This window comes from Tachypleus tridentatus, chromosome 5 (assembly GCF_004210375.1).
Source record: "Tachypleus tridentatus isolate NWPU-2018 chromosome 5, ASM421037v1, whole genome shotgun sequence".
NCBI lineage: Eukaryota > Metazoa > Arthropoda > Merostomata > Xiphosura > Limulidae > Tachypleus > Tachypleus tridentatus.
This window is the reverse complement of record NC_134829.1, coordinates 1,503,641-1,523,751: the sequence shown is the minus strand read 5'-3', so window position 1 is coordinate 1,523,751 and position 20,111 is coordinate 1,503,641. Positions and strand designations below refer to the sequence as shown.

Here is a 20,111-nt window from a genome sequence, read left to right as displayed (position 1 = left end):
TGTTTAAACATCGGACAAACTGTTGGTAGTACCCATTGTTTAGTTTGTTTAAACATCGGACAAACTGTTGGTAGTACCCATTGTTTAGTTTGTTTAAACATCGGACAAACTGTTGGTAGTACCCATTGTTTTAGATTGTTTAAACATTGGACAAACTGTTGGTAGTACCCATTGTTTTAGTTTGTTTAAACATCGGACAAACTGTTGGTAGTACCCATTGTTTTAGTTTGTTTAAACATCGGACAAACTGTTGGTGGTACCCATTGTTTTAGTTTGTTTAAACATCGGACAAACTGTTGGTAGTACCCATTGTTTAGTTTGTTTAAACATCGGACAAACTGTTGGTAGTACCCATTGTTTTAGTTTGTTTAAACATCGGACAAACTGTTGGTAGTACCCATTGTTTTAGTTTGTTTGAACAGCAAACGTACAATTAGAAGTATCTATTGTTTCAGTTTGTTTAAACTGTAGACGTACAATTAGTAGTATCCATTGTTTTAGTTTGTTTAAACAGCAGTCGTACAATTAGCAGTACCCATTGTTTTAATTTATTGAAACAGCAGACGTATAGTTATTAGTACCCATTGTTTTAGTTTCTTTAAACAACAGACGTACAGTTTGTAGTACCCATTATTTTAGTTTCTATAAACAACAGACGTACAATTTGTAGTACCCATTGTTTTAGTTTGTGTAAACAACAGACATACAGTTTGTAGCACCCATTGTTTTAGTTTGTGTAAACAACAGACATACAGTTTGTAGTACCCATTGTTTTAGTTTGTGTAAACAACAGACATACAGTTTGTAGTACCCCTTATTTAAGTTTCTTTAAACAACAGACGTAAAATTTGTAGTACCCATTGTTTTAGTTTCTTTAAACAACAGACTACAGTTTGTATTACCCATTATTTTAGTTGGTTTAAACAGCAGACGTACAATTAGTAGTATCCATTGTTTTAGTTTCTTTAAACCTCATGTGTTCTTTACGAGTTACACGTTGCTTCAATTTGTTTAAATCGAATTGGATACTTTCTTCCTTTAATGGTTTTATGTGTTCACGTATGAATATGTATGTATGTAGGTAGACAGTGGATTCGGTATAAGTGTTGAGTTACAAGCAACAGTCTGAAGTGATTAGTTGGTGATGGATCCTTTGTATTTGAAACACGTTTTGGAACCGATAAAGTAATTTCCAGTTTAAACGAAAACACTCTCCTTCGTTATCACGTTTTTAGGTATTTTTTTCTACTCTGTTGATATTGAACGATTCTAATGGCATGATCATTACACTTGATAAGTTAAAGCCATAAAACATTCAATTTGAAGTCGAACGTAATCTAGAGATATAGACTTTTCTGTTTTGTTTTTTCACTTTCTGTACGAAGCTACTCGACCCTAATTGACAAATTATAGATTAGAGAAAAGAATGTTAGTCAACATCACTGCCCGCCAACTGTTACATACTTCTTTATAAATTAATAGCAGGAAATTTAAGGTTAACCAACACATTGTAACCCCAATACGAGTGAGGGGGCATTTATCTTTCGTAACAGGATTCGAACTTATGACTTGCATACTGCGAACACAACGCTCTAACGATGAACCATGGCAGGCCCTTACTGTTAAAATAAAAACTCGTTTAAATATGAGTTAGATATTCTTTAAACAAAAGAGTTTTGAACAGGAAATCTTTGTTTTAAACGTTGAATTAAAACTTGTATAAAGCGAAATATACTTGAACGTAGTAAGCATGCCTGTTTGTAAATTGATGGATCCAAGGTTCACACACACTTAACACACCGTTATAGATGAGACATTGTATTTGTTTTTTCTGTTAACGTAGTTAGCATGCCTGTTTGTAAATTGATGGATCCAAGGTTCATACACACTTAACACACCGTTATAGATGAGACATTGTATTTGTTTTCCTGTTAACGTAGTTAGCATGCCTGTTTGTAAATTGATGGATCCAAGGTTCACACACACTTAACACACCGTTATAGATGAGACATTGTATTTGTTTTCCTGTTAATGTAGTTAGCATGCCTGTTTGTAAATTGATGGATCTCAGGTTCACACACACTTAACACACCGTTATAGATGAGACATTGTATTTGTTTTCCTGTTAACGTAGTTAGCATGTCTGTTTGTAAATTGATGGATCCAAGGTTCACACACACTTAACACACCGTTATAGATGAGACATTGTATTTGTTTTTTCTGTTAACGTAGTTAGCATGCCTGTTTGTAAATTGATGGATCTCAGGTTCACACACACTTAACACACCGTTATAGATGAGACATTGTATTTGTTTTTCTGGTAACGTAGTTAGCATGTCTGTTTGTAAATTGATGGATCCAAGGTTCACACACACTTAACACACCGTTATTGATGAGACATTGTATTTGTTTTCCTGTTAAAACTAACCGTGACTGTTACTTGGTTGATGTCTGTGGTCAGCATGTCTGGGTCTGAGGTTCGTTAATCTGTTTTATTTGTTGTTCAGATCGAACTAATAAAATATCAAATCTGGTATTACAATACTGACCAACATTTTCATTTTGTTATCCATTTTGTTACACTCACACACCTACATATGATCCAACTTGTACATTCACAAAGATTATTATCTGGATTATATCTTATTCTGTTCAGAGTAATCCGTAGACAGATCCTATAAATAAATTCACTAAAACATGAAATAACTAGAAATGTAATACCTCCCATTTGTAGATGGTCCTGTTCTTTTGTTATTGACTAGAGGAGTGACAGTCAGTAGCACATGACACGACAAGGGTTGAGTTAGTGACAAAAGGAGAGACAATCAGTAGTACACAAAACGACAATGGTTGTGTTTGTGATAAAAGGAGAGACAGTCATTAGCACATAACACGACAATGGTTTTGTTAGAGACCAGAGGAGAGCCAGCTAGAAGCACATGACACAATAACAAGGTTTTCGTCAAAACTTTAAACCGAATAGCAGGACTGATTGTGATTTCTATGACGCACTTACAGATGAATGTACAGAACGTTTCGTATCCCATTCTGAATGGGTCACATATATTCCTCTCCAAGTTCCTTCACTCGTAGCATCTTGGGAATACAAAGCCTGTCGTTGCCTGCCTTATTTCAAACCTACATATGTTTTAAGTCACGTATTTCTATCTTCTTCATCCATACCACAATTTATACCCCAAGTAACTAACTTTCTAACTGCTAATTATAAGTAACTAACTGACTCTATAAGTGCCAGTTTTGCTATGTGGTATGAAGAAACCAGACAATAAAATGGTGATATATGTAATTCAACACAAACCAGATTTACATGACACAAGTCTGGTGATCATGTTTATATATATGTAATTCAACACAAACCAGATTTACATGACACAAGTCTGGTGATCATGTTTATATACATGTAATTCAACACAAACCAGATTTACATGACACAAGTCTGGTGATCATGTTTATATACATGTAATTCAACAGACAGCACAAACCAGACTTACTTGACACAAGTCTGGTGATCATGTTTATATACATGTAATTCAATAGACAACACAAACCAGACTTACTTGACACAAGTCTGGTGATCATGTTTATATACATGTAATTCAACAGACAACACAAACCAGATTTACATGACACAAGTCTGGTGATCATGTTTATATACATGTAATTCAACAGACAACACAAACCAGACTTACTTGACACAAGTCTGGTGATCATGTTTATATACATGTAATTCAATAGACAACACAAACCAGACTTACTTGAAACAAGTCTGGTGATCATGTTTATATACATGTGATTCAACAGACAACACAAACCAGACTTACTTGACACAAGTCTGGTGATCATATTTATATTCTTTGTAATTACACAAAAGTAATGACTACAAGCTTACACACTTTCTTAATTATCAAATTCACTACTTATGTTACAACATTCGTTACTGGTAGTGTACACATATTACATTGTGTTGAGTAGACTAAATTTGACTTGTTTTCACACATTTCGTTACTGGTAGTGTACACCTATTACATTGTGTTGAGTAGACTAAATTTGACTTGTTTTCACACCATTCCTTACTGGTAGTGTACATAAAATACAATGTGTTGAGTGGACTTATTTCGACTTGTTTTCACACCATTCGTTACTGGTAGTGTACACATATTACATTGTGTTGAGTAGACTAAATTTGACTTGTTTTCACACCATTCGTTACTGGTAGTGTACATAAAATACATTGTGTTGAGTGGACTTATTTCGACTTGTTTTCACACCATTCGTTACTGGTAGTGTACATATAAAATATATTGTGTTGAGAAGACTTAATTTGACTTGTTTTTACAACATTCGTTACTGATAGTGTACACATATTACATTGTGTAGAGTAGACTTCGACTTGTTTTTACACCATTTGTTACTGGTAGTGTGCACATATTTTAACTTATAAAATCATAACTTTATGTTTTGTTTGTTGCAACACTCAGAACGAGCAAGTGGCCAGAAATATTATATTTAATCACTGATTGCCTAAGTGAACACAGAGGGTACTCCAGCGACAAATAATGGGATGGATTACAAATTGTAATAGAATATTTAGTTTATCGTTTTTAATATGGTTTATGTGTTGTCTGAAACCCTATTAAAAGTACAAGGTAAAAGGAAAGAACTGTTCCTGAATCCGATAGTGATTCTAGTATTACATAATGACAAAACTTCTTTAATTAAAACGTCATAGAACGATTTATTAACCTCATAATTAGCAAAAAGAAAATTATTTTTTTATCCGAAATGTACAAAAATATATTTTATTATTCTGATGATCTATCACAAACTCCACCAAAAGTGAAATTATAAGAAATAAAAAAAACACAGATAAGGAGTTGAGTTAAACACATATTATTCCACACAGATAAGGAGTTGAGTTAAACACATATTATTCCACACAGATAAGGAGTTGAGTTAAACACATATTATTCCACACAGATAAGGAGTTGAGTTAAACAAGTTATTCCTTTTACCTTTCTTCGACGCTCGAAAACTGTCCTGTTTAGGAATGTACTTAATGTCATAAACTAAGCTTGTATTTGGTAGAATTGTTCGATCCTTGTTGATTCGATAAACAGCATACTTGAAAGCTAGTTCTATTGGACTGTTCTTCTGACTGTCAAGAAATAAAGCACCTGCAAAGATGAAAAAAACAACACAATAAGTTGGTAGGTACATACAACAATATAAGAATAAATCAATTGGTACTTAACAACAATGTAAGAAGAAATCGCTAAGTACATATAACAATGTAAGAATAAACCACTAGGTAGTTAACAACAATGTATGAATATATCACCAGGTACTTACAACAATGTATGAATACATCACCAGGTACTTACAACAATGTAAGAAGAAATCAAATGGTACTTAACAACAATGTAAGAATAAATCACTAGGTACTTACAACAATGTAATAATAACTTACTAGGTATTTAACAACAATGTAACAATAAATCACAATGTTCACACAACAATGTAAGAATAAATCAATTGGTACTTAACAGCAATGTAAGAATAAATCAGTAGGTACTTACAACAATGTAATAATAACTCACTAGGTATTTAACAACAATGTAACAATAAATCACAATGTTCATACAACAATGTAAGAATAAATCAATTGGTACTTAACAGCAATGTAAGAATAAACCACTAGGTACTTAACAACAATGTATGAATAAATCACTAGGTACTTACAACAATGTACGAATAAATCAGTAGGTACTTACAACAATGTAAGAATAAATCGCTAGATATATATAACAATGTAAGAATAAATCAGTAGATACTTACAACAATGTAAGAATAAATCAGTAGGTACTTACAACGATGTAAGAATAAATCGCTAGATATGTATAACAATGTAAGAATAAGTCAGTAGGTACTATTTTCATGAATGATTTGTAACTTAAGATATTGATGTATCGCTGGTTCAGATATGTAAATCATGTCAGAATGACATAGAGTGCAAGTAAGAAATTGAAGTAAATTTGAGACAGTAAAGGTAAACTACATAATTAACAGGTCGTTTTGCGTAATTTCTCAAGTGAAAATTTAGTTTTTATTGTAATAACAGAAATAAAGGAGAAATTATTCCTCTAGTCAGTTTGGTTCTATGGTAGTAACTTAACTAGCACTTATGGACTTTAAACAAGAAGAGAATTAATTATATAGCTAGTAAATGAAGTCTGGTAGCTTAGAGTTTGTTTGTTTAGAATTTCGTATAAAGCCACACGAGAACTTTTTGCACTACCCATAACCAATTTAGCAGTGTAAGACTAGAGAAGCGATAGATTTATTATTTACACTTTATATATATTTCTTACTATTAAGATAAAGATAATAATAGGACTTTATCTCCTCTAATCGACAGACATCCTGCATCTTTCTGAATACGTGTTTTAATAACATACATACTTATTACATTAGTCCTTTATATCCATAACCACCAAACAAAATTTATAGTTATTTCTTAGTAATTAGAGTTATATTTCAATCAATGTTTTTAATAACTTCACTTGAACTGCATGACAAAATAAATTTAATAAATTACAAGTGTGATGTGAATTGTGAAAAAAATTACACTACCATTTCATGATAACAGACTAAACAGTATAGGGTAACACATCTAGTTCTGTTATTTTATTACCTGCTTTGGTAAGCTGTTTTAATCTAGACATTTGTTTGGTAGAGGGAGCTAATCATTACGTCATCATCTGGTTGTTACCTGTAATGAGTCTAAAACAAGTAACGAACGATATTTATACCAGTGAAGTGAACTATTGCATCAATGAAATATTCGGTTGAGATGGAATAGTGAGTTAATACTGTTTTTAGTTAATCAGTCAGAGTGCTTGTTATCCATAGGACAGCGACAGAATTCTGCATGAAAGTTTATAAGACAGGCATACGTTGAGATACTGTTTAATAAGTTAGGTTTACAACGTAGCCTGTATTTTAGCAAACGTTGTTGAACAAATATCGTGCTGGGAACTAAACCTTAGATAATATTTTAACAAATAATCCATGAGAATCCTCCTAATAATATAATACTTTATAACAATACAGTTAACTTATAGTATGTATCCCCATATTTCGACCCGAACTGTTACATCTAAGAAAGACGTTTCACCAAAAATGTAAGCCAGAGGGAAAAACATGAAAAACGAACAAGTTTGATTTGTTTTGAATCTCGCCCAAAGTTAAATGAGAGCTATCTGCGCTAGTCGTCCCTAATTTAGCAGTGTAAGACTAGAGGGAAGGCAGCTAGTCATCACCACCCACCGCCAACTCTTGGGTTACTCTTTTACCAACGAATAGTGGGATTGACTGTGACGTTATAATGCCCCCATTTGTATTGACTTGGGTGACAGGAGATTCAAAAGTCATTTAACAAAGTTTAGAATCTTATCGGATAGTCAACGGTGGTTTCACTTAGGGAAAATCCTTCCTTACAAATCTTTTACATTCTTCGCAAATGTCATTGTTTATGTAGATGATGGTAAGGGTGTAGATTTGATGTAACTGGATTTTTAGAAAACATATGACAAGGTGGCACATAAAAGACTTGTTAAATATATATCATTAGGTGTGTGGGATACGTTAATTTATTGGACAGATGAGTGGCTTGAGAGAAGAAAGCATATGGTTGTTACAAATGGAGTTTAATCAAACTGGATTAATGTTACAAGTGGAGTACCTTAGGGTTCTATCTTTGAACCTATGCTCTTTTTGGTTTACGTTAATAACATAAATGAAAGAATGTTCTATAATTATTGAAAGCTGCTGGCGATGTTACGTCCTTGGGTGTTGCAAGCTATAAACAGGATACTGTTGACTAAAAAAATTATTTAAATAATGTATTGAGTTGGATAAATAAAAAGGAGATGGTTTTAACTATAACAAATGGAAGATAGTGCACATGGTTTATAATTTGAATTATAAATACACTTTAGACAGGAATAACTTTAACGGTGTCTAAAAGAAAGAGATATATTGGTGTAATAGTCAATCAGTATCTAATGACACACAAGCACCGGGCTGTTCATACAGGCAGATAAAATAGGATTGTAGGTTATATACACAGCAATATTGAATACAAGTCAATAAAGATACTAATTTCATTGTACAGGTCACTGGTAAGGCCACGTTTGGAGAATTATGTTCAGTCTTGGGCTCCTTACTTCAGTAAAGACATTGCATTGTTGGATACTATTCAGAGAAAGGTTACATGAATGGCTCCTTGGATAGAGAGGTTGTCATATGGGGAGAGACGTAAATCTCTTATACAGTTTTAACTTGAGAAACGAATGAGATGTAAGAGATGGTAAAGAGAATGACAGTGAGATGGATCATATTTAACAGTGAGGAGAATGATAGTCTTGATGCACCATATTAAACAGTAAAGAGAATGATAGTGTTGATGCACCATATTAAACAGTAAAGAGAATGATAGTGTTGATGCACCATATTAAACAGTAAAGAGAATGATAGTGTTGATGCACTATATTAAACAGTAATGAGAATGATAGTGTTGATGGATCATATTAAACAGTAAAGAAAATGACAGTGTTGATGCACCATATTAAACAGTAAAGAGAATGATAGTGTTGATGCACCATATTAAACAGTAAAGAGAATGATAGTGTTGATGCACCATATTAAACAGTAAAGAGAATGATAGTGTTGATGCACCATATTAAACAGTAAAGAGAATGATAGTGTTGATGGATCATATTAAACAGTAAAGAGAATGATAGTGTTGATGCACCATATTAAACAGTAAAGAGAATGATAGTGTTGATGCACCATATTAAACAGTAAAGAGAATGATAGTGTTGATGCACCATATTAAACAGTAAAGAGAATGATAGTGTTGATGGATCATATTAAACAGTAAAGAAAATGATAGTGTTGATGCATCATATTAAACAGTAAAGAGAATGATAGTGTTGATGCACCATATTAAACAGTAAAGAGAACGATAATGTTGATGCACCATATTAAACAGTAAAGAGAATGATAGTGTTAATGCACTATATTAAACAGTAAAGAGAACGATAATGTTGATGCACCATATTAAACAGTAAAGAGAATGATAGTGTTGATGCACCATATTAAACAGTAAAGAGAATGATAGTGTTGATGGATCATATTAAACAGTAAAGAGAATGATAGTGTTGATGCACCATATTAAACAGTAAAGACAATGATAGTGTTGATGGATCATATTAAACAGTAAAGAGAATGATAGTGTTGATGCACCATATTAAACAGTAAAGAGAATGATAGTGTTGATGGATCATATTAAACAGTAAAGAGAATGATAGTGTTGATCGATCATATTAAACAGTAAAGAGAATGATAGTGTTGATGGATCATATTAAACAGTAAATAGAATGATAGTGTTGATGGATCATATCTAACTACACCTACATTACACCTATATCATGACTCTACCAGACACACTATGGATGAAGTGTATCAGAGGATAACGTTTATACTGAATCAGGTGATATGTGAGCTTATCTAAAAACAACAACATAACTTGCATATCATAAGTATGTTGGGTTTATAAACCCCATTTATTTGTACATATAGACTGGTTGATAAGGTTATTAGTTTATTACCTCACTTCATACTGTGTTATTAGTATATGTACCACACACCTAGAGTTATTAGTTTATTACCTCACTTCATACTGGGTTATTAACACATGTATCACACACCTAAAGTGATTCGTTTACTACCTCACTTCATCCTGGGTTATTAACACACGTATCACACACCTAAAGTTATTAGTTTACTACCACACTTCATATTGGGTTATTAACACATGTACCACACATCTAAAGTGATTAGTTTACAACCTCACTTCATTCTGGGTTATTAACACATGTACCACACACCTAAAGTAATTAGTTTACTTTCCCACTTCATACTGGGTTATTAACACATGTATCACACACCTAAAGTGATTAGTTTACTACCTCACTTCACTTCATACTGGGTTATTAACACATGTACCACACACCTAAAGTTATTAGTTTACTACCTCACTTCATACTGGGTTATTAACACATGTACCAAACACCTAAAGTTATTAGTTTACTTCCCCACTTCATACAGGGTTATTAACACATGTACCACACACCTAAAGTTATTAGTTTACTTCCCCACTTCATACAGGGTTATTAACACATGTATCACACACCTAAAGTTATTAGTTTACTACCTCACTTCATACTGAATTATTAACACATGTACCACACACCTAAAGTTATTAGTTTACTTCCCCACTTCATACAGGGTTATTAACACATGTACCACACACCTAAAGTTATTAGTTTACTTCCCCACTTCATTCAGGGTTATTAACACATGTATCACACACCAAAAGTTATTAGTTTACTACCTCACTTTCTATTTACAGCTGGTATTATTAAAACTATTTTCAGTTGGTATTATAAAAACTATTTACAGCTGGTATTATTAAAACTATTTACAGCTGGTATTATTTAATCTATTTACAGCTGGTATTATTTAATCTATTTACAGCTGGTATTATTTAGTCTATTTACAGCTGGTATTATTTGATTTACGCATTTCAACATTTAATTTATCTAATTAAAGTATTAAAATAATTTTGAAGTTTGTAATGTAGGAGGAAGTTCCTGTCTCTAAAAAAAGTTAACATTTTCAATGAAGTTTGTAATGTAGGAGGAAGTTCCTTGTTTGTAATGTAGGAGGAAGTTCCTGTCTCTAAAAGAAAGTTAACATTCTTAATGAAGTTTGTAATGTAGGAGGAAGTTCCTGTCTCTAAAAAAAAAGTTAACATTTTCAATGAAGTTTGTAATGTAGGAGGAAGTTCCTTGTTTGTAATGTAGGAAGAAGTTCCTGTCTCTAAAAGAAAGTTAACATTGTTAATGAAGTTTGTAATGTAGGAGGAAGTTCCTGTCTCTAAAAGAAAGTTAACATTCTTAATGAAGTTTGTAATGTAGGAGGAAGTTCCTGTCTCTAAAAGAAAGTTAACATTTTCAATGAAGTTTGTAATGTAGGAGGAAGTTCCTGTCTCTAAAAGAAAGTTAACATTATTAATGAAGTTTGTAATGTAGGAGGAAATTCCTTGTTTGTTATGTAGGAGGAAGTTCCTGTCTCTAAAAGAAAGTTAACATTCTTAATGAAGTTTGTAATGTAGGAGGAAGTTCTGGTCTCTAAAAGAAAGTTAACATTGTTAATGAAGTCTCTAATGTAGGAGGAAGTTCCTTGTTTGTAATGTAGGAGGAAGTTCCTGTCTCTAAAAGAAAGTTAACATTCTTAATGAAGTTTGTAATGTAGGAGGAAGTTCCTGTCTCTAAAAGAAAGTTAACATTCTTAATGAAGTTTGTAATGTAGGAGGAAGTTCCTGTCTCTAAAAGAAAGTTAACATTCTTAATGAAGTTTGTAATGTAGGAGGAAGTTCTGGTCTCTAAAAGAAAGTTAACATTGTTAATGAAGTCTCTAATGTAGGAAGAAGTTCCTTGTTTGTAATGTAGGAGGAAGTTCCTGTCTCTAAAAGAAAGTTAACATTCTTAATGAAGTTTGTAATGTAGGAGGAAGTTCCTGTCTCTAAAAGAAAGTTAACATTCTTAATGAAGTTTGTAATGTAGGAGGAAGTTCCTTGTTTGTTATGTAGGAGGTAGTTCCTGTCTCTAAAAGAAAGTTAACATTATTAATGAAGTTTGTAATGTAGGAGGAAGTTCCTTGTTTGTAATGTAGGAGGAAGTTCCTGTCGTTGAAAGAAAGTTAACATTGTTAATGACATAACAGATTGATATTCAATGAGTATTTTGAGTCATTCAAAATACAATTTGCAGTCCAGACGTTACTTAATTCGCAGTAACAAAATATTATTTATAATTTCAACTCCAGTTTTCCTTAAAGTTTATAGATACTGTTTGTCATGATGCTATATTCAGAGAATGGTGTTCATGCTCGTAGATTTTGTAATATAGACGTCACGAGTTTCAAACTGGGGGCGGAAGTGTGGGGAACACGGTAAGTCCATTTATCACAGAAAGAGAAATCAGTTTTAAGGCCCAGGCCTTAATGGATTGTAATGGACGTGCACGAAGGACAAAGAAACAACAGCATGACGTGTCTAGTGCCTCAAACTGTTCTTTCTTTTTTCGCTAAGTTACTTAAACCTATTTACCTTGACGGACCGACAGTCAAGGTCTCTCTATTTCTCTCCTTGCTCATGGTCCATCGAGATGCATAAAAACTCCAAGAAAACATACAACTTTCATGTTATCAAATGTAATTTTGTGAAGTTTGAGCAGCTAAGGAATAATATGAGACGAGCAGTTTATTAAAAACGATATTTTATTATCATAAGTTGTGTAAACTAAAATAACACAAGTTGTGGCTAAAACTGTTTTTAAATAATTTTTTTAGAAACATTGCTTTGAAGACGGGAATTCTATTTCAATAATGACCAAACCTTGTAGTATCTGATGATGACCAAACCTTGTAGTATCTGATGATGACCAAACCTTGTAGTATCTGATGATGACAGAACCTTGTAGTATCTGATGATGACCAAACCTTGTAGTATTAAATGATGACCAAACCTTGTAGTGTCTGATAATGACCTAACCTTGTAGTATCTGATGATGACCAAACCTTGTAGTGTCTGATGATGAACAAACCTTGTAGTATCTGATGATGACCAAACCTTGTAGTATCTGATGATGACAGAACCTTGTAGTATCTGATGATGACCAAACCTTGTAGTGTCTGATGATGACCAAACCTTGTAGTATCTAATGATGACAGAACCCTGTAGTATCTGATGATGACAGAACCTTGTAGTATCTGATGATGACCAAACCTTGTAGTGTCTGATGATGACAGAACCCTGTAGTATCTGATGATGACAGAACCCTGTAGTATCTGATGATGACCAAACCTTGTAGTATTAAATGATGACAAAACCTTGTAGTGTCTGATGATGACCAAACCTTGTAGTGTATGATGATGACCAAACCTTGTAGTATCTGATGATGACAGAACCTTGTAGTATCTGATGATGACAGAACCTTGTAGTATCTGATGATGACCAAACCTTGTAGTATCTGATGATGACAGAACCCTGTAGTATCTGATGATGACCAAACCTTGTAGTGTCTGATGATGACCAAACCTTGTAGTATCTGATAATGACAGAACCCTGTAGTATCTGATGATGACCAAACCTTGTAGTGTCTGATGATGACCAAACCTTGTAGTATCTGATGATGACCAAACCTTGTAGTATCTGATGATGACCAAACCTTGTAGTGTCTGATGATGACCAAACCTTGTAGTGTCTAATGATGAACAAACCTTGTAGTATCTGATGATGACCAATCCTTGTAGTATCTGATGATGACAGAACCTTGTAGTATATAATGATGACCAAACCTTGTAGTATCTGATGATGACCAAACCTTGTAGTATCTGATGATGACAGAACCCTGTAGTATCTGATGATGACCAAACCTTGTAGTATATAATGATGACCAAACCTTGTAGTATCTAATGATGACCAAACCTTGTAGTATCTGATGATGACAGAACCCTGTAGTATCTGATGATGACAGAACCCTGTAGTATCTGATGATGACAGAACCCTGTAGTATCTGATGATGACCAAACCTTGTAGTATTAAATGATGACCAAACCTTGTAGTATTAAATGATGACCAAACCTTGTAGTATCTGATGATGACCAAACCTTGTAGTATCTAATGATGAACAAACCTTGTAGTATCTGATGATGACCAAACCTTGTAGTGTATGATGATGACCAAACCTTGTAGTATCTGATGATGACAGAACCTTGTAGTATCTGATGATGACAGAACCTTGTAGTATCTGATGATGACCAAACCTTGTAGTGTCTGATGATGACCAAACCTTGTAGTATCTGATAATGACAGAACCCTGTAGTATCTGATGATTACCAAACCTTGTAGTATTTGATGATGACCAAACCTTGTAGTGTCTGATGATGACCAAACCTTGTAGTATCTGATGATGACCAAACCTTGTAGTATCTGATGATGACCAAACCTTGTAGTATCTGATGATGACAGAACCTTGTAGTATATAATGATGACCAAACCTTGTAGTATCTGATGATGACAGAACCTTGTAGTATCTAATGATGAACAAACCTTGTAGTATCTGATGATGACAGAACCTTGTAGTATATAATGATGACCAAACCTTGTAGTATCTGATGATGACCAAACCTTGTAGTATCTGATGATGACAGAACCCTGTAGTATCTGATGATGACCAAACCTTGTAGTATATAATGATGACCAAACCTTGTAGTATCTAATGATGACCAAACCTTGTAGTATCTGATAATGACAGAACCCTGTAGTATCTGATGATGACAGAACCCTGTAGTATCTGATGATGACAGAACCCTGTAGTATCTGATGATGACCAAACCTTGTAGTATTAAATGATGACCAAACCTTGTAGTATTAAATGATGACCAAACCTTGTAGTATCTGATGATGACCAAACCTTGTAGTATCTAATGATGAACAAACCTTGTAGTATCTGATGATAACCAAACCTTGTAGTGTATGATGATGACCAAACCTTGTAGTATCTGATGATGACAGAACCTTGTAGTATCTGATGATGACAGAACCTTGTAGTATCTGATGATGACCAAACCTTGTAGTGTCTGATGATGACCAAACCTTGTAGTATCTGATAATGACAGAACCCTGTAGTATCTGATGATTACCAAACCTTGTAGTATCTGATGATGACCAAACCTTGTAGTGTCTGATGATGACCTAACCTTGTAGTATCTGATGATGACCAAACCTTGTAGTATCTGATGATGACCAAACCTTGTAGTATCTGATGATGACAGAACCTTGTAGTATATAATGATGACCAAACCTTGTAGTATCTGATGATGACAGAACCTTGTAGTATATGATAATGACAAAACATTGTGTTATCTGAAGACAAGCAAACTTTATCGATACCTAACTAATTCCACCCGTAACAAAAGAGGTTCAGTTTCATAACTTGTCATATATAGTGGTATAAACGAAGCTAATCCTTTGCTTCTTTGATGATAAACTCCTTCTTGGGAAGTTCTAATTTTCACTGACATCTGTAAACCAAATCCATTCTATAATGACGGCAATGTACTTCTGAAATTTGTGGTATTTTGTGATATCTTGCAATATCATCTATTTAACAATGATGATGAGGTACATTTTCTGAAACTTGTGGTGTTTTGTGACATCATGATATCTCATACATTCAACAGCAAAAATGACGTACAACTGAAACTTGTGGAGTTCAGTGACTCATGGTACCTCATCCATTCAACAGCAAAGATGACGTACATCTGAAACTTGTGGAGTTCAGTGACTCATGGTACCTAATCCATTCAACAGCAAAGATGAAATACATCTGAAACTTGTGGTGTTTAGCGACATCATGATATCTCATCCATTCAACAATAAAGATGACGTACATCTGAAATTTGTGGAGATTAGTAACTCATGGTACCTCATCCATTCAACAGCAAAGATGACGTACATCTGAAACTTGTGGAGTTCAGTGACTCATGGTACCTAATCCATTCAACAGCAAAGATGAAATACATCTGAAACTTGTGGTGTTTAGCGACATCATGATATCTCCTCCATTCAACAATAAAGATGACGTACATCTGAAATTTGTGGAGATTAGTAACTCATGGTACCTCATCCATTCAACAGCAAAGATGAGGTACATCTAAAACTTGTAGTGTTTAGTGGCATCATGATATCTCATCCATTCAATAGTAAAGATGAGATACATCTGATACTTGTGGTGTTTAGTTACATCATGATATCTCATGCATTGAACAGTAAAGATGAGGTACAACTGCAACTTGTGGTGTTTAGTGACATCATTATATCTCATGTATTCAACAGTAAAGATGATGTACATCTGAAACTTGTGGTGTTTAGTGACAACATGATATCTCATGCATTCAACAGTAAAGATGACGTACATCTGAAACTTGTGGAGTTCAGTGACTCATGGTACCTCATCCATTCAACAGCAAAGATGAGGTACATCTAAGACTTGTTTTGTTTAGTGACATCATGATATCTCATCCACTCAACAGTAAAGATGAGATACATCTAAAACTTGTGGTGTTTAGCGACATCATGATATCTCATCCATTCAACAGCAAAGATGAGGTACATGTGGAGAACTTGTGGTGTTTAGTGACATTATGATATCTCATTCATTCAACAGTAAAGATGAGATACATCTGAATCTTTTGGTGTTGAATGACATCATGATATATCATGCATTCAAGAGTAAAGTTGAGGTACATCTAAATCTTGGTGTGTTCAGTGGCATCATGATATATCATCCATTGAACAGTGAAGATGAGATACATCTGAAACTTGTGGTGTTTAGCGACATCACGATATCTTATCCATTCAACAGTAAAGATGACGTACTTCTGAAACTTGTAAAGTTCAGTGACTCATGGTATCTCATCCCTTCAACAGCAAAGATGAGATACATCTGAAACTTGTGGTGTTAGCGACATTATGATATCTCATCCATTCAACAGTAAAGATGAGATACATCTGAAACTTGTGGTGTTGTATGACATCATGATATATCATGCATTCAACAGTAAAGATGAGATACATTTGAAACATGTGGTGTTTAGCAAAATCATGATATCTCATCTATTCAACAGTAAAGATGACGTACATCTGAAACTTGTGGAGTTCAGTGACTCATGGTACCTCATCCATTCAACAGTAAAGATGAGGTACATCCAAACTTGTGATGTTTAGTGACATCATGATATCTCATTCATTGAACAGTATAGATGAGATACATCTAAAACTTGTGGTGTTTAGTGACATTATGATATCTCATCCATTGAACAGCAAAGATGAGGTGCATCTAAAACTTGTAGTGTTCAGTGACATCATGATATCTCATTCATTCAACAGTAAAGTTCACAACAAACAATAATAACGTTGTAACAACATCACTACTTAAGTTCACAACACACAATAATAACGTTGTAACAACAGCACTACTTAAGTTCACAACACACGGTAATATTCAAAACTGGCTTCTCTAATTACACATCTAATTACCAATTTATCACAGACTTCCATACTTATCCATGTAATAAATGTAGGCTTCTATTACTTTGTAAAAAATATTGTGTCCGTCATAAAAATATCCTGGATGAATGTTTTTAAAAAAAATCATTCTAAATACTCATTTAAGAAAATAAATATATAATGTTTGTAAACAGACAAACTGAAAAACATTACCTTATTCATTTTACACTCCGACAGTTTTGCAATATGCTTAATGTTACGTATAGTTAATAACAAGGTTTTGTATTGTTCAATTATAGTTAATATTAAGGTTTTCATTGTTCAATTATAGTTAATATTAAGGTTTTGTATTGATCGATTATAGTTAATATTAAGGTTTGGTATTGTTCAATTATAGTTAATATTAAGGTTTTGTATTGTTCAATTATAGTTAATATTAAGGTTTTGTATTGTTCAATTATAGTTAATATTAAGGTTTTGTATTGTTTAATTATAGTTAATATTTAGGTTTTGTATTGCTCAATTATATTTAATATTAAGGTTTTGTATTGTTTAATTATAGTTAATATTAAGGTTTGGTATTGTTTAATTATAGTTAATATTAAGGTTTGGTATTGTTCAATTATAGTTAATATTAAGGTTTTGTATTGTTCAATTGTAGTTAATATTAAGGTTTGGTATTGCTCAATTACAGTTAATATTAAGGTTTTGTATTGTTCAATTATAGTTAATATTAAGGTTTTGTATTGATCGATTATAGTTAATATTAAGGTTTGGTATTGTTCAATTACAGTTAATATTAAGGTCTTGTATTGTTCAATTATAGTTAATAATAAGGTTTTGTATTGTTCAATTATAGTTAATATTAAGGTTTTGTATTGTTCAATTATAGTTAATATTAAGGTTTTGTATTGTTCAATTATAGTTAATATTAAGGTTTTGTATTGTTCAATTATAGTTAATATTAAGGTTTTGTATTGATCAATTATAGTTAATATTAAGGTTTGGTATTGTTCAAGTATAGTTAATATTAAGGTTTGGTATTATTCAATTATAGTTAATATTAATACCAACAGTAATGTTCCTATGTCTACAGTGAACAGAATGGAATGGTGACGTACACCAACAGTAATGTTCATCTGTGTACAGTAAACAGAATGGAATGGTGACGTACACCAACATTAATGTTCCTCTGTGTACAGCAAACAGAATGGAATGGTGACGTACACCAACATTAATGTTCCTCTGTGTACAGTAAACAGAATGGAATGGTGACGTACACCAACATTAGTGTTCCTCTGTGTACAGTAAACAGAATGGAATGGTGACGTACACCAACAGTAATGTTCCTCTGTGTACAGTAAACAGAATGGAATGGTGACGTACACCAACATTAATGTTTCTCTGTGTACAGTAAACAGAATGGAATGGTGACGTACACCAACAGTAATGTTCCTCTGTGTACATGAACAGTATGGAATTGTGACGTACACCAACATTAATGTTCCTCTGTGTACAGTAAACAGAATGGAATGGTGACGTACACCAACATTAATGTTCCTCTGTGTACAGTAAACAGAATGGAATGGTGACGTACACCAACAGTAATGTTCCTATGTCTACAGTAAGTAAACAGAATGGAATGGTAACGTACACCAACATTAATGTTCCTCTGTGTACAGTAAACAGTATGGAATGGTGACGTATACCAACATTAATGATCCTCTGTGTACAGTAAACAGAATGGAATGGTGACGTACACCAACATTAATGTTCCTCTGTGTACAGTAAACAGAATGGAATGGTGACGTACACCAACATTAATGTTCCTCTGTGTACAGTAAACAGAATGGAATGGTGACGTACACCAACATTAATGTTCCTCTGTGTACATGAACAGTATGGAATTGTGACGTACACCAACATTAATGTTCCTCTGTGTACAGTAAACAGAATGGAATGGTGACGTACACCAACATTAATGTTCCTCTGTGTACAGTAAACTGAATGGAATGGTGACGTACACCAACAGTAATGTTCCTATGTTTACAGTAAACAGAATGGAATGGTAACGTACACCAACATTAATGTTTCTCTATATACAGTGAACAGAATGGAATGGTAACGTACACCAACATTAATGTTTCTCTATATACAGTGAACAGAATGGAATGGTGACGTACACCAACATTAATGTTCCTCTGTGTACAGTAAGTAAACAGAATGGAATGGTAACGTACACCAACATTAATGTTCCTCTGTGTACAGTAAACAGTATGGAATGGTGACGTACACCAACATATAGTTCCTCTGTGTACAGTAAACAGAATGGAATGGTGACGTACACCAACATTAATGTTCCTCTGTGTACAGTAAACAGAATGGAATGGTGACGTACACCAACATTAATGTTCCTCTGTGTACAGTAAACAGAATGGAATGGTGACGTACACCAACATTAATGTTCCTCTGTGTACAGTAAACAGAATGGAATGGTAACGTACACCAACATTAATGTTCCTTTGTGTACAGTGAACTAATTGGAATGGTGACAAACAACCCATACAAACTGCTATAAACTGTTTTCAGTTCAGTTAAGGTTGTGTGAATAATTAGTCACCACCAAAGCCCTTTGCTCTGTGAGATGGTTTATACAGAGGAGAGGTAGGATTGGTTTGAATTTCGCGCAAAGCTACACGAGAGCTATGAGCACTAGCCGTCCCTAATTTAACAGTGTAAGACTAGAGGGAAGGCAGCTAGTCATCACCACCCACCGCCAACTATTGGGCTACTCTTTAACCAACAAATAGTAGGACTGACCATCACATTGTAATGCGCCTACAGCTGAACGGGCGAGCATGTTTGTTGTCTATGGAATGGAGGAGAGAAC

At 33.6% G+C, this 20,111-nt stretch overlaps 1 protein-coding gene across 3 annotated transcripts in view; it reads right to left on the bottom strand.

The window, feature by feature from the left end:
- The window catches only part of LOC143250213 (glutamate receptor ionotropic, kainate 1-like), a 60,496-nt gene that overhangs the window by 1,186 nt on the left and 39,199 nt on the right, over nucleotides 1-20,111 (bottom strand). For 2 of the 3 annotated variants that reach the window (XM_076500696.1, XM_076500697.1), the window contains exon 2: nucleotides 5,034-5,195. In XM_076500696.1, coding sequence (XP_076356811.1) covers nucleotides 5,034-5,195 — 162 coding nt within the window. Of the gene's footprint in view, nucleotides 1-827; nucleotides 2,514-5,033; nucleotides 5,196-20,111 lie in introns of those variants that run through there. The other variant, XM_076500698.1, reaches the window with a different exon arrangement.